The sequence below is a fragment of the Gossypium hirsutum genome, chromosome A01 (assembly GCF_007990345.1).
Source record: "Gossypium hirsutum isolate 1008001.06 chromosome A01, Gossypium_hirsutum_v2.1, whole genome shotgun sequence".
In the NCBI taxonomy this organism is placed as follows: Eukaryota; Viridiplantae; Streptophyta; class Magnoliopsida; order Malvales; family Malvaceae; genus Gossypium; species Gossypium hirsutum.
In genome coordinates, this window is record NC_053424.1 from 44,038 (window position 1) to 58,950 (window position 14,913).

Here is a 14,913-nt window from a genome sequence, read left to right on the forward strand (position 1 = left end):
AAGATTTGGAAACTTTTGTTCAACATCAAAAAGTTTCACAAAATAAAACCAGACTACGACAAAATTTATGGGCAAAAGTAAAGATAATATTGTTACTAAACAGACACAAGAAAAATAGCTAAAATACATTATTACACAAGCACAAAAGCATATCAAAATCAATATAACACCACTTATTTTTAAAATGTCAAAACTTATAATAAATACATGACACCTTAAACATGATTATGACACAGAAAACAAATGAACAAGCCTTGGATACACAAATTGCAAATTCTAACACTAAATTATTTCATCGGACATCTTTGAGCCTTATGTTTTTTCCATTACACACCTTACAAGTGTTTTAGTGATTGCAATAAGTTGATGGATTGAAATAACTTGGTGATGAGCTTTTTAATTCTAGATCAATGACATACTCTCTGTTCATTGGGAAGGTCATCTATTTTGACTCAAGGAAGGAGGGGTATATGCAATTTAACTCTAAAGACAATTTCTTCCAACAAGGATGAATAATGGATATTGCTTTAAGGTTCTATTAGGGTTTTTCGTTGTACGGATATATTTAGAAGCTCAATTTATCTCATGGATTTATGGTCTATACCTATAATCACTTGCATATCAAGTTTTAAGTCTTTCCTCAGTATTGATGCTCTTTCAGTTCCCCACCTTCTTATAACCACTAATACTCTCTTAGTCTCTACCACCAGAATTTCTCAATACAATTTCCATTTACTTTGACTCCCATTTTCCGTCTCTTTCTTTTCCTTATAGAGCATCAAGAGTGAGCAAGACGCAAAAGGCAAATCAAATTGACAAAACTTGAGCAGCATTCTTTTAACAATTCTCCATACTTTTTTTCCAAATTAATACCCAGCCATAATTGTAGTTTCCTCTATGAAAGGGGGCATAAATGTTTACTGCTCAGTTAGTCATGAGGAAAAAAAAAAACTGTACCTTAGACAAACCAGTTAGGCCATCCTTTGATTTTGGAATAATTAAAATGTGCTTAGGAGCCTGGGGAGCTATGTCCCTAAAAGCTAAGACCTACAAACAACAAAAAGGTAAACAAAAACATAATGTTAGCACAAATTAATGTCAAATAAACTTAAACTAGCAGAAAAGAATTTACATATTAACCTAAAGAAACAGCAAGAATATATTCGTGTGAACCTTTCCCCAAACAGATAAATAAAACTAGGTCATTCTTGCATGCAACTGACAAGGTGAATGCATGATTCATACAGAAAACAATAACACAAATTAACATTCGCGTATACAAATTGAACTAAGATGTTAAAAAAGTAAAACTTACAACTTCAGATTATAGTTTTGCATGCATAAATTATAATCATAGCTGAAGATTTTCATGTTTCTCTAATTAAAACGTTTGATATTTTGTTATCAAGTTTCACTTAATGTTAATCAAATATCAGATATCAGCTAGTGTTAACAGCATTTCAGGCACTATAATAAGTTGTTCATCGAAATGAATTATTTAAATTTCAGATCATAAATACATATTAAAAAGCGTAGTGAACTTAAAGCAGAATTGAGTCATTGACAACCCTGTATTATAGCCTACAGCTTAAGCAGCTAACAACTGACAGGCAATACGCATAACCTAGTGGTAACCACGCTAATCCTCCAAAAAGGAGATCCCTATTTCTAATTCCCTCTTCCCCTAACTGTAGTCAAAATCTAAGCTATTCAACCATGGATATTTGACTAGCAAGAAAAGAATACTGAGACACTAAACTTACTGGTAGTTTTGATGGAAATCAACCCATCTGCAGCAGAAGTCAAATAATCATGAACATAAATATTTATCGAGATCTTTGTATCTAGAATCAAATGAGCTCACCATCATCATCAGCCACTTACCCCACTTTTCCATTCCAAGACCTTCTCTGTTGCACTAAAGGTCTTGAAACTCCTCCAAGCAACTACCGGTGCCCGTATCTTATACTGCTCATTAAGATACAAAATAAATAGATTTTTCTAGAAACAGTACCTATCATTTTATCCAAAATTCTGCCACAACAATTTATTTACAGTCTAAAGATTTACCTTGCATGACCTAATCATTTTTAAAAGCTTATTTATGCTTTTGATGAACTCATTTGAAAGAAAACCAGCCAAAACCATACCATTTCAACTTCAAAATGACATGATTTCAATGCATATTTTCCAATTTAGAAATTACTTCCTATTTTTCCGAAAGATCGCGTCACAAAAATCAAAGTAAATAATTCTAATTATAGTTAGGCAAAAATTAAAGGAAGAATGAAAAGTACTCACTTGAAACTCGAATGATTGGAGGAGACCTCTTGAGAACGACTGATAATCGGCAAAGATCTTCGGATAAACGACATCTTTTAACAGCAGAAGAAATTAACTGAGAATACAAAAAACAAAAGGAAATTAAAGAAAAAAAAGGAGATTAGAGTGGATTAACATATTATTATCTGGTTTTTTCCAAACCTAAGATTGCTTTAAGGTATCTATTATTTGGTTTGTAAAAGTATATTGTGAAAATTTTTTGGACTAAACACCATTGAAAATCACATAATCCAGTTTCGGTAGGTAAAAATTAAAACAATTAAAAAATTTCAGACGAACTGAAACATCAATGAAAACCTTAATTTTTTAAGCACCCAACCAGCATAACCCAGAATTCAGAAGAAAAGAGAAAATAAATTATAGCAAATCTAGAAATTAAAGGAAAACACAAAAATAAAAAGCCAATAAGGGAAAAAAAAAAAGGAAGACATGAAGCAGAACTGTCTTACCTGAGACAATGTCGATTGAGACTGAGAAAAGACTAATATTTTCTTCAATCTGAGGAGCAGCTAAAATAGAAGAACAAGGAAAGAAAATACGGGAGATGATATAACCATGAAAAATGGTGCCGCTTCACTCAAAGGTAAAAGACCTTTTGTGGTGTTTTTAACGCAAACAACACCCGACCCAGAAACCCCAAACCCCCAACCTTCAAACGCCAAACCCCAAGGAACCAACAGGAAAAACGATGTGACCTTAAGAAATTTTAATGGATTTAGCTCAATCAACCTATATGAGGCAAATTTATAGCATTATGTATGATATGCACATCTGCTCAAAACATTAGGCGCATTCTATGTTCTACCTTGATTGAAAGCAAATGATCAATTATCTATCCTATTAAGCTATATGAGAGAGCATCAGCACCATATTAAACACGAGAAGCAAAAGGTATTCCTAGAATCATGTATACTCTAGGTTTGACTGCATCACAATGAAGATTAACTAAAAGCCGCCAAGTACTGTATAAAGGGACAATGCAACAAAACTGAGTGGGACAAGGTAAATAGAAAACTCTTTACCTTTTCGAGGCAATGAAGCAGGAGTATCCCTGAAGTCTTATGCATTATCAAGAACATAAGGAAGATCTAGCAATGGTGGTGGCCGTAGGGTGTTGGAGTGGAGAAGGCAAAGTTATTTTGTTAGGATTAGGGATTTAGAAATTAGCCGTTAGAAATTGGGGGCAGTGACTTGAAGAGCAAAAGGAAACTAAGGGTATTTAATTAGGCATTTGATTTGGACAAAAAAGAAGGTCGGTTTAAATGATAAAAGAATTATTTTTTAATATTATTTTTTGTTATTTTCTTTTTATTTTGTTATTATTTTATTATTATATTGCTACTATTTCATTGTTATTGTTTGAATATGGTATAAAACTTATTTTTTTTAATAATTTTGTTATTATTTTAAAGAAATTTGTTAATTTTGTTATTATTTCAGAGACATTTACTTATTAAGTTGCATTTATCTTAGTCTATTTAAGTATACATAATTTTTAAAATTTATTTTTAATTTTTTGGAAAGTATTTTAATATTTTTAGTATTTTTAATATATAATATATATTTTTAAATTATATAAAAATAATATAAAAAATTAAGAAGGATAATCTAGGTCGGGTCCAAGTTTTAATATTTTTATTGGGGTTGGGCTTGAACAAAATTTTAAGTTTATTTTTCAACCCGGGCCAAACTTGAGCTTAGTAAACAGGCCTAAATTTGTAGTCGGGCCCAGCCCGACCTAACCATGCTCACCTCTATTAATAGTATATGTTTTTATTAGTACATTTTACTATTTCTATAATAAATAAATTTAAATAATTAAAAAAAAGCATTCAAGTGATAAAAGAAATTAACTTTCTATAGTTTTATCATTGTAGGTTTGTTGAAAAATATATTAATATATATTTAGTATTTAAATTTTATTAAATCTTTTTTGTAATATGATACTTAAAATTTTAAAAAGTCGATTTTGATTTTAAATTTAAATTTTTGATATTTTAAAACAGACTCGCGTGTAATTTATTTTTAAAAATTTTATTACATTAAATAGACCTAAATTTTATTTTCTTTCTTGTTTTTAAACCGTTTTTCATGCATTATTCCTTAACTTTATTATTAACTTTAAAAACTAAATAATCATATTTTTTCTTCTAACTAAATTATTTCTTAAACAAAATACAATATTAAACTCTCTCAACCAAAGGAAAATTGAGTCTGTTTTTTCAGGTTTTTATTTTTCTTTGGGCCTTTTTTATTTTTGGCTTTGTCTTTTAATTCTGATGATTTAACGTGTTTTTGCATTTTAATAATAGTCCAGTACTTTTCTTAAAATAACAACCCTAAACAGACTGTGGGATATCCTTGTAATGACATGTACTTCCAACAGAATATCCCTTTCAGATAGAATCACCAGGCGGAATACTCCTGTAATGGGATATCACCATTTTCAGTCAAACATACCGACCCTTAATCGAACTTAATATTCAAACCTAAGGTGCGCTTCAATTGGCAAATCCCGCCCGTCCTTGCCACTCTCCATTCAATGCATGACAAAATGCCGCATATGAGAATAAACAAATAAAACCCCTCAGAGTAACATACAAGTATATTCAGAATACCTGACTTGACCACGGTTTCATTTGATCATAACCAAGAACAAATCTCCAGTTTCGTGCATCTCGAGATGCAACGCAAAATACACGGTTAAATTTCGAAGCTAAACATCTTTACTCAGCCTTTACGGGAGCGTTGCTTTCTTATCTGTCATTTGGGTTTTCCTCAAATCTGCACTTTTTGGTGCCCATGTTGTTGGGTTATGCTGCAATGGTTCTTTATCGTCCCAAGTGTTGGATTATCACTTTTTTCTTGGGTTTCGGTTTTTTGATTGGCTGGTAAGTCTTTCATTGGTTTTTGTTAAGAAACTTTTCGTGGGAAAACTTTATCTTAAGATTGTTATATTCTGCCCTGTTTACATGCTTGACATTGAAAAAGATCAGCATTTTGATTTATGCTTTTGGGTTTGTAATTCTAGAAATTGAATTATTTCTATTTTTATCTTTAGGAAAAGGTTGTAGAGGGGGAAAAAACCTGATGGTCATGCCTGCTGGGTTTTCATGCTAAATTGACTGACAAAATTATATGTTTGTCTTCTTGAATACTTTAGTAAATGCATATACACTTTTCATTCCTTTTAACGTATATGGTTGTTGATGATGCTGGTGAAAATTTGTGGGAAGAATATTGCTTATGCAACACTTGATTGATATTAGATTATCTATTGAAGTTTCTTTGAAAATCCTTTTAATGCATGCGCTATAAACTCAGTCTCTGTAAATAGTACCTATTTTAGAATCTTAACTATTCCCTTTTTATATGTTTGTACCATGTATATTACATGACCGGGGATGCATGGAAGCAAGGAGGTATCGATGCCACTGGTAAGCATGTTAGAGTTTCTCCTTCATATTGCTGTATTGAGCATTGATGAATCTTCAACCCGTTGTTTATTGCAATTAGTTCATCGTGATACCAAGTTGGGATAGCTCCTAAGGATAATGTTAGAAAAAACCATTTGCATTGCTTTGGCTGCATAGGACTAGGGCACATCAAAAGATGCACCTGCTAGAAGAATGGAGTAAACAGATGACTTGCAGATAAAAGGTTGAAGGGGCACCAAAAAAGGACCTGGTTTGAGGTGATAACAAATTCTATGAATCTATTAGATTTTGAAGAGAGGATGGCGGCTGATAGGAATGATTGGAGGAAGAGGATTCATGTACCTTATGTAAATGTCTGTAGGTTTTTGTTCTTGTAGCTGACACTTTGTTTGGACTGTAATGCCTAATAAGTTCCTGCTTTGACATTTAATTCACATTGTTGAAAATGCATCTATGTACATTATTATTTAAGGTTTCCCATGGTTTTATTATCAGTTTTCTAGGGATTTCTTTTGTACTTTATACATGTTAGATAATTGTGGGGCACCTTCTTCTGATATTTAGATGCGTTGATGGTCTTGACACTGAAAGTCATTTCATGTGCAATGAACTACAATGATGGATTGTTGAAAGAGGAAGACTTACGTGAGGCTCGGAAAAAAAATCGGTTAATTAAGCTACCTTCTTTGATTGAATACTTTGGGTACTGCCTGTGCTGTGGCAGTCACTTTGCTGGTCCAGTTTACGAGATGAAGAACTACCTTGACTGGACTGAAGGGAAGGGGTTAAGTTTGTTATGTTGCTTGTATTTCTGCGTGCCTTTTCTACTCTGAAGATACCAGGATGTAACTTTGGTGATCTTTCTTCTTATTCTTGCCCTCCTCCCCTTTTAAAGATTTGGGCTCACTCAGATAAAGGACCATCACCATCTCCATATGTAGCAACTCCACGAGCGCTTGTCCAAGCTGCTTTTTGTATGGCCATGTTTCTTTACCTTTCACCATCTCGTCCCTTGTCCTGGTTTACTGATCCTGCATACCAAGAATGGGGATTCTGGAGGAAGTTGAGTTACCAATATATGTCTGGTTTTACAATGCGGTGGAAATATTATTTCATCTGGTCAATTTCAGAGGCTGCTATGGTTATTTCTGGCCTGGGTTTCAGTGGATGGACTGAATCTTCACCACCAAAACCAAAATGGGATCGAGCAAAGGTTGTTGATATCCTAGGGTTTGAGTTAGCAAAGAGTTCAGTGCTGTTACCACTTGTCTTGAACATACAAGTTAGCACCTGGCTTCGTCATTGTGAGTGTTTCTAGCTGCTATTCATTTCTGTGTTTTGTTGGTCAGTTTTGCTTAAATATGCTGTTGGTGTATATTGTACATGTAAATATAATGCTTAACAATATGAACAACTTTTGGAATTGGTTTCTGATTTCATTAAGGTTGATCCTCTGGCTTTAATTATTATTATTATTCTTGATGGCTAGATGCTGTCCGGTGGTAGGTATATGTCCCCCAATTGTCTAAATCTCCATCAAATGTTAAATTTTGTGTGATGAGTCAAAGCATGGAAGAAAAGGATAAATTAGTTAATTAATAAGTTTTTATATATATATATATTTTTGGATATAACTTTTTATACGTTTGATTACAATATTTTATGGCTTTTAGCTTTTAAAGTAACAGCAGTTATTTTAGTTTTGTTAGCACGAAGCACTTCTTCGATATCTGGGGCATTTGAATCAAATACAAGCTAAAGTCATAAGATACCCAGAGTAAAAAGTTAAAATAGTACTCTATTGGTGCAGATGTTTATGAGAGACTTGTTAAGAAGGGGAAGAAGCCTCGTTTTTTCCAGCTACTGGCCACACAGACCGTTAGTGCTGTTTGGCATGTGAGTCATTTGCTACACTACCGAAAAATCTTTGTGATGTTCTTATATTTGTCTTCCTTTTGTAAAAGGCAATTCTAAAAAATATGATAGTAGCATTCACTCAAAAATTTCCTGGTGCTAACCTTTTGTTCTTGCCTTCTCTGATTTGTTTTAGGGACTGTATCCTGGGTACATCATACTCCTTGTTCAGTCAGCTTTGATGATTGCTGGTTCAAGAGGTATTGATTCGTGCATCGTTATTGTTATTCCAATCATTGTATTATTACATTTATTTGCTCACCTCTCACATTTTCTTTCTGAGCAGTTATTTACCAATGGGAAAAAGCTATACCCACAAATATGGCTCTTGTGAAGAAAGCATTTGCCGTGATGAACTTTGCTTACACAGTTTTGGTTCTGAACTACTCCTGTGTTGGCTTTATGGTTACTCCCTCTCTCTAGTAAAGTTAAACCATTAATTTTTTGAAATTTATCATCTTTGGGTGATAATATGCTCACCCAATCAAGCTATTAATTGGTTGGCCATGTCACTGGACAGATGGTGTGGGATGATCAAGATAATATTATTTCCGTAACTTAGCTTTTAATATACTTCCCTTGTTGTATCGTACAGCTATTAAGCAAGCACGAGACACCTGCATCATATGGGAGTGTGTATTATATTGGAACCATGATTCCGATAGCATTGATTATCTTGGGCTACATAATACCTGCAAAACCTGCCAGTTTTAAAGCTCGTAAAGAGCAGTAAGTACTGAGTAGGCCAAAGCCAATTTTCTTCTCTTTGGAGTTAGATTTGTATCGTTTGCTTTGACCACTGAAATTTTCGGGGGTTAAATATATAAAATATAAATATATTTAAAATGTTTTTTTAACTAAAGAATATAACACATAATATAATCCAAATGAAAATATAAATTCCCCACCCCAGCCAAAATGACAGTTTCAACAGCATTTTTTTTCCATTTTCATCTCAAGTAGTGACACCTCTGTTGGTTCTCCCCAACCGCCAACCGTTGTTCATCGCACTGACTCACACCGTATAGCCTCCCTCATTTTACAAGCCGCGGCACCTCCTCCTCACCATTCGACCTCCCTCTTTCAGATTCACTAAGGTATTTCTTGATTTAGGATTGAAGCTCATCGACTTTTCGACTTTTGTGGTTATTGATTGTTATTTGCGTTCTTTGTGATTGATTACCACTTAATTTTTGTTGGTAACCTTTTTTAAAAAAGTTTTCAAAGCTTTCATGGAGTACTTCTCTGTTTTTTTTTTTTAACTTATGTTTAATTACTTTTCTTCAATTTGTTGTTACTCTTTCTTATTAAAACTCGTGACTAGTTCATACTCTGTTTATGAAATTTGATTTATTCTAATTTCTAAAATCATCTAATTGCAACCATTTCAGCCATTTGCGGACACAGATGATGCTATATATACATACAACTTCCTATTTGTGCTGTTATGGTCCTTCAGTTCTTGGCGTCCTCTACTTGTTATTGAGTGCCTGGGCGAATTTTTCCTCAAAAATTTCCAGCATTTCATTTTTGACATAAATGTTAGAGCAATAAACTTGGTAATTGTATTGTAATTAAAAATTTATATCCAATTATTCAGTTCCCAGTAGCTAATTTTTATTTGCTATAAAAATTCACAGTGTACAGTAAAATAAATGTCATATCCTGAAAAAAAGTTGGTTAACTGACTGAACCGACCGAAGTTAAAGTCGGTTCAGTTCGGCTGGATGTGGCACCCCAAGGCAGGTTGGTTATCCTAGGTTAATGTTGGTTAAGTCGGTTACATACAAATAACCGACTCGCTCACCCCTACAACTCTCTCATTCGGCATTTGAATTGAGTAAAAAGCTTTTGGACCATTCATACTGCCAGTTCCAATCCATCACATTTGATTTCCTCATCTCAGCTGCCTTGCCTTGTGTTGGATGGATTTCATTCTCTTCCTTTCCACAATCTCTGACCTGTTACTGCCACTTAGAGTTGCCAGAATTTCAAACTAACTGACAGCCAATTTCTCATTTACTACCACTTTCATTATTGCTAACACTATCATAACTGGTAAGAGTAATAAAATCCTTCATTTTAACATTGAACGGGATTATGTCTCCTGCTCTTTCTAGATCAATTAGTTATGTCTTACTCTCAAGTCTCAATGTTTGCATTCCTTCATTAATTTGATTGAAAATCTATCTTAGGTTTTTAGAGCTTAATCAAAAGTGTAGGCTTATTTGCTCTCTCTGGATATCAGCTATTCTGTTGCGTTCTATTCAAGATTTTCAAGTATCTGCAGAGAGGGCACGAGCAATGCTGCAGTGGATGGGGGGATCAAGACGGAAAGTCACGATTGTAAGCGTTACCTAATCTGAATTTCACTTTTTGACTAGACTCACTGATTCACTCAGAGGTTTTTACTTGTTGCTTGCTACACTCTTCATAATTTTGCTCCCAGTATTTTTGTGCCACCATCCCATCCCAACCCAACCAAGCGCACTACTTGCTATAAGTTAATTTCTACTTCCACGCATCTCTCCCCCAACATTTCACTAGTAACATAAAATCCAATAAACTGCCACCTACTTTTGTGGAAATTATTTCCTACTTGATGCTTTCCTTTTTCTTGTTATTGTCAAGGCAAAGGCAATACTTTGAACAAAGGAAACAACAAGAAAAGACAAAAGGTTATGAGGGCCATGCTGATGATACTAGCATAGCTGGACGACATCAAAAGGAATGTCGATCTCTGGATATCCTCAGCTTATTAAACCTCTCAACTTTTTCTGCTGTCGGCAAGTGTTATCCCAGCAGTAAGTGTCCTAAATTTCTTTTGCCGGACAACTGATTTAGGCAACCCAAATAAGACCGCTTGAAATGTCAAGCTGATAATCACCTGCATCTATGACCTCCATGCTCTGCTCTTTTGCAACAGGAATTTAGCAATATTTTTGTATGTCTCTTGAAATTATCTTCAATCTTATTTTCATGTCTGAGTCACCCGTTCATTTTTTCAGTGGTATGTTTTCAGTGCTTTATTCGATATGTAGGTTTCTCTACTAATGCATCATGTGCAAATTTGGAAGGACATGCTAATGTGTTTTTACCAGGGAACTATATCTAACTCAATATTCATAGACAAATGTAAAGGTTTTATTAGCCCTTTCTGTTTCAAAGCATATGGAAAACTAAGTGATAAAGAAAAAGTGGAATGGAACATACAATTTTGTCCTATGTTCTTTTCTTCTTTTCCTTTTTCTTGTATAAAAAATTGTTTAAAATATAACTTTCTTTCCTAAATTTCTTTGCAACATTGATCTAGATAGCCTTATCTTGTACGGGGGATTTTCAACTTTCCATGCTTCAATTGCAGCATGGGCTTCTCTCTACCTCCTACTACTTTCAGATCTTTTTGTAGAGGATTCCAGTAATGATTTGATTGTTAATAGAAGCTCTATTATATCGAACATGATCTTAGGGGTAAGCTACGATTTTATCAATATGTGAACTGATTGTCTGGGTTTATTGTTTTCCTTTGATTAACATAGCCTTGGGAGTTCAAATTAGTCTATAAAATGCACTAATATTTGGACTGTCAATTTTTATAATTTAATGGTATGTGGTTTACAAAATATGCTCAATGCTGCTTTACAATTTGCTAAACTTTGATCATGATGACTTTCTTTTCCTTCAACTTTGCCTGTAACATGCTTGGTATTATTTGTTGATGGTTAACTTAAAACATATTTTTTAATGTTTTTTTCTAATCATTCTCTTGTACGGTATTATATTGATTATTTTCTCTATTGGTTATTAATTTATTAAATGATAAATCAAGTCTAACATTTAATCATCTGAGCAAAGAGGCTTTCTAATGAAAATGTGTCTTATAGGGCACGTTTTCAGCTAACGTGGCTGCAAGCGCGCCCTGTAAAACACTTTTTCAATAAAAATGCATCCCAAGAACATATTTTTACTTTCTCTCCAAAAACAGCATATATATCGGTAAATAAAAAGAACAACACAAATTCTTAAATTTAAATCAACAAAAAAATTTATCAGCTCAGAGTCAAAGGAAAGAGACCTTCTTTCCTCTATTTTTTGTATTGTGGAATTTGATCTATCTCCCTATTTTCAAAACGCTAATTATATATTTTTTATTTTCCTTTTTTATTCATCAATTGAGACTTGTCAATTGCCAATAGTAATCTCCCTCTAAGAATAATCAAGATTCCTCTTTCTATCTTCCTCTAATCCCTCTCGATTTTCCCGATTTATTTTTTCCCGAGATTTCTCAATAAATTCTTAGTTCTAACTTTGTTTTTCATTTTCTTCGTTCCCAAAGTTTAGTAACTCAAGTTTTTCTGGCTGTGATGAATCAAAATCCTCAGCTATTTATTTTATGAGCATCTTCTGGTATTGAAGAAAGCATTACCACTTTTTCTTCTTTGTTTGAAATTTGTTTATTACTCATGCTTTAATTTTGGTTTCTTTATCTTTGATCTAAGCAGGACCAAACAGCTTACTTTCCCAAATCCGAGCTAGCTCCTGAAAAGCTTGAAAAGGTTAAAAAAAGAAAATCAAATAAATCAAAAGCCCTTGGCCTCTGTACAGCCAAACCCTGTTAATAACCTGCTTCCCCTAAATATTTAAACCGTGGAACAACAAAGATAATGCATTAGCTTAATCAAATTGGGTTTCTCCTATATCAACCTAAAATGAAGGTAAAAGTTGTGTGCAGGAAGCTGTATGACTACGTCCGATACGATCTCAAAGAAATAGCTTTCCCTTCTTCATTGGTTGATCCTCCCCACATCAAAAAGCGCCGCAAATTGACTTGGCACGAGCGCTTCTTGGTACTTTTCTTTTCCAATTTCTCTTCTGCGGTAAGGGTTTTGTTTGCTTATTGATTTCTGGATTTTAATGATGAATGCTGTTAGATTCTGGATTTCCCCCTTCCTTTATATAATTGTATTTTTTTTTATGGTTTATGTGATGGAGAAGCTATATTAGTACTGGATTGTAGTTTAGATATTACTGCCAGTTTAAAGAGCATGGCTCTTTCATTTCTCCATCATAGTAAAAATAGTGAGCTTGGTTTGTAAATTAACCTTTTCTTCTTCTTCTTCTTCTTCTTCTTCTTCTTCTTCTTTTTTGCTTCGTTGCTATTTCTGTAAGCAAAACATTTTAGAATTCTGAAGCCTTTTTTTTGGAAGAAAAAAGCCTGGAAAAACAGGCCAAATGAAAACAAAAGCCTGAAAAAATAGGCTCAATTTTATCTTTTATATTTTTAGATATATATTTTATTAAATTTTCTAACAATAAAATTATTTATAAATCGCTATAAAATTTTAAAGTATTTACATTAAAAATATATGGGTAATGATAAAATTGACATTTAATATTTTTTTTTCAAATTTGTCCTTATTTTTTTAAGTTAAATTTGGTCTAATTTTCTAAAAAGAATTGAATTGTTATTTTTAATAGAGATATTAGTAAAAATATTAAATTTTTAAATATTACTACTCACTTAACAATTCAAATGTTTTTAATTAATTTCTTTTGCAACCACTTTAAATTATTTATTATATTTAATGAGAAATCATATATAATTATTTTACTAGTTAACCATTATTTATAAAAATGTTAAGTATTATTTCAACAAATAACAATATTATATTTTTTGAAGGAAAAAAAAAACACTACTTAAATTATATTGAGTATTAAAATATGCTAAAGATAATTTGACATTAAATAAAACTTTTAATTATATTTATATAATTTGGTCGTCAAGTTGGTGAGGGGGCTTTGGGAGATAGTTCGTCTGATAACTGGGCAAATTCATATGATGAGTAAGTCTGGTAGCCTTGAAGAAGTTCACTTTATAACCTCCCTTAATTCTACATGAATGTTTTGGATGTGAAAACTTGTAGGTTCCTCAGCGGTCGGACGCTTCCAGGGGTGTCTTTGTATTTTCTGATATGAATCCATATGTTGGTCATCAAAATCCTTTAAAAGAAGGTCAAGAGCTATTGAGGAAAGGACTTTTGAGTGAAGCAGTGCTTGCCCTAGAGGCTGAAGTTATGAAAAATCCTGAGAATGCTGAAGGTTGGAGATTGCTAGGAATAACCCATGCTGAAAATGATGATGACCAGCAGGTAATCCACTTTGCTCTAGTTTGTCAGAGTTGGATAGTTCGTGTGTATTCTTACACCAAAAGACATTGTTTTTGTGTTCTTTAATACTACAAGAATTTCTATTAAGAGATGTGACTGCTTGTCTAGCTCAGCCATCTGTTCAGCATCTTTGGTTATGATTCTTTGCCTGGCATGGTTGACCATTTACCTTTCTATTCCACCTAAATCTAAATCATTTTTAATCTTGTCTAATGCCCTGTGAATACCATCATATTTTAGGAAACAGAACAACCTATTGATTAAGCAAGCAAGAAAACCTTTTGAACACAAAGGATCTATTTTCTTGTACCGCTACATTTTGTTTTTTTTTTTTTTGCTGGCTTGATATAGCCATGTTGGTGTACCATGCAATGTTCATTTCTTATATATGAAAACTTCTACTGGAAAGGGATAGAAGGAGCTATTTTTCGTTTAAACATTGAAATTTGCAATATGATTGAAATTTGCAACATTGAAATTAGCCTACTCTCTGTTTACTGGTAAGTTTAATCTTGAGTGTTAAATGAGGTTGATATTCTTTAATCTACAGTTTATATAAATTTAAGGTCAGGGAATAGCTGTTTCCAATTTCTTGAACACTTGGCTGTTTTCATTTAATTACGGTGAATAAATATTTAAGGCCACTTTCCTTATACAAGTGCTGTTTGATTTCCTTTTTCAAGGAAAAATGTTGTTTGTATGGCATTATTGTGTGTTTTCTAATAGAATCGAAAGTAAGAAACTTTGGGATCATTAACATCAATTTTAACTAGAAGAACATGGTCATATTTGGAGTGAAAAGTCTTGCATTTTATCTGGTGCTAAGGTGGTGCATATTAGTCTGTCCATGGATCAATGCATATTTAGTTTTCTTTTCACATTGCTAGGTGCTTGCACTCGTCAGTAAGGATCGGGGTAGATTTTCTTTAAAATAGTTGAGTGGAGCTTATCGATGAACTTAGTTGGAATTGTTTGTGTGCTGGTAGATTTTCACATTGCAGGCTTGTTTGAGCTCACTTATTCTAATGAGCTTACAGCTTTGCATGTTGAGT

The 14,913-nt window shown here is 33.1% G+C and overlaps 1 protein-coding gene across 7 annotated transcripts; it reads left to right on the forward strand.

Moving 5' to 3' along the window:
- Positions 1-4,717: 4,717 nt before the first annotated feature.
- On the forward strand, positions 4,718-14,298 carry LOC107939228 (lysophospholipid acyltransferase 1). Of its 7 annotated transcripts, none has more exons than XM_041116664.1 (11): positions 4,718-5,780; positions 6,345-7,084; positions 7,591-7,676; positions 7,831-7,894; positions 7,981-8,099; positions 8,290-8,791; positions 9,086-9,752; positions 9,943-10,040; positions 10,326-10,498; positions 12,427-13,537; positions 13,619-14,298. In XM_041116664.1, the coding sequence occupies exons 2-6, from the start codon at positions 6,577-6,579 to the stop codon at positions 8,425-8,427; spliced, it is 915 nt and encodes a 304-aa protein (XP_040972598.1). In that variant the 5' UTR covers positions 4,718-5,780; positions 6,345-6,576; the 3' UTR covers positions 8,428-8,791; positions 9,086-9,752; positions 9,943-10,040; positions 10,326-10,498; positions 12,427-13,537; positions 13,619-14,298. The 7 variants fall into 7 exon arrangements, with proteins under 7 accessions (XP_040972598.1, XP_040972607.1, XP_040972614.1 ...); XM_041116673.1 differs by having other exon boundaries at positions 12,427-12,571; XM_041116680.1 differs by having other exon boundaries at positions 12,427-12,541.
- Positions 14,299-14,913: the final 615 nt, after the last annotated feature.

Bases quoted from the DNA above. Each gene is read 5' to 3' on its own strand.
- LOC107939228 (XM_041116647.1), top strand. From the start codon at position 6,577: ATGTTGCTTGTATTTCTGCGTGCCTTTTCTACTCTGAAGATACCAGGA. The intron at 7,085-7,590 runs GTGAGTGTTTCT...CTATTGGTGCAG, and splicing joins TAGCACCTGGCTTCGTCATT to ATGTTTATGAGAGACTTGTT. The intron at 7,677-7,830 runs GTGAGTCATTTG...GATTTGTTTTAG, and splicing joins CCGTTAGTGCTGTTTGGCAT to GGACTGTATCCTGGGTACAT.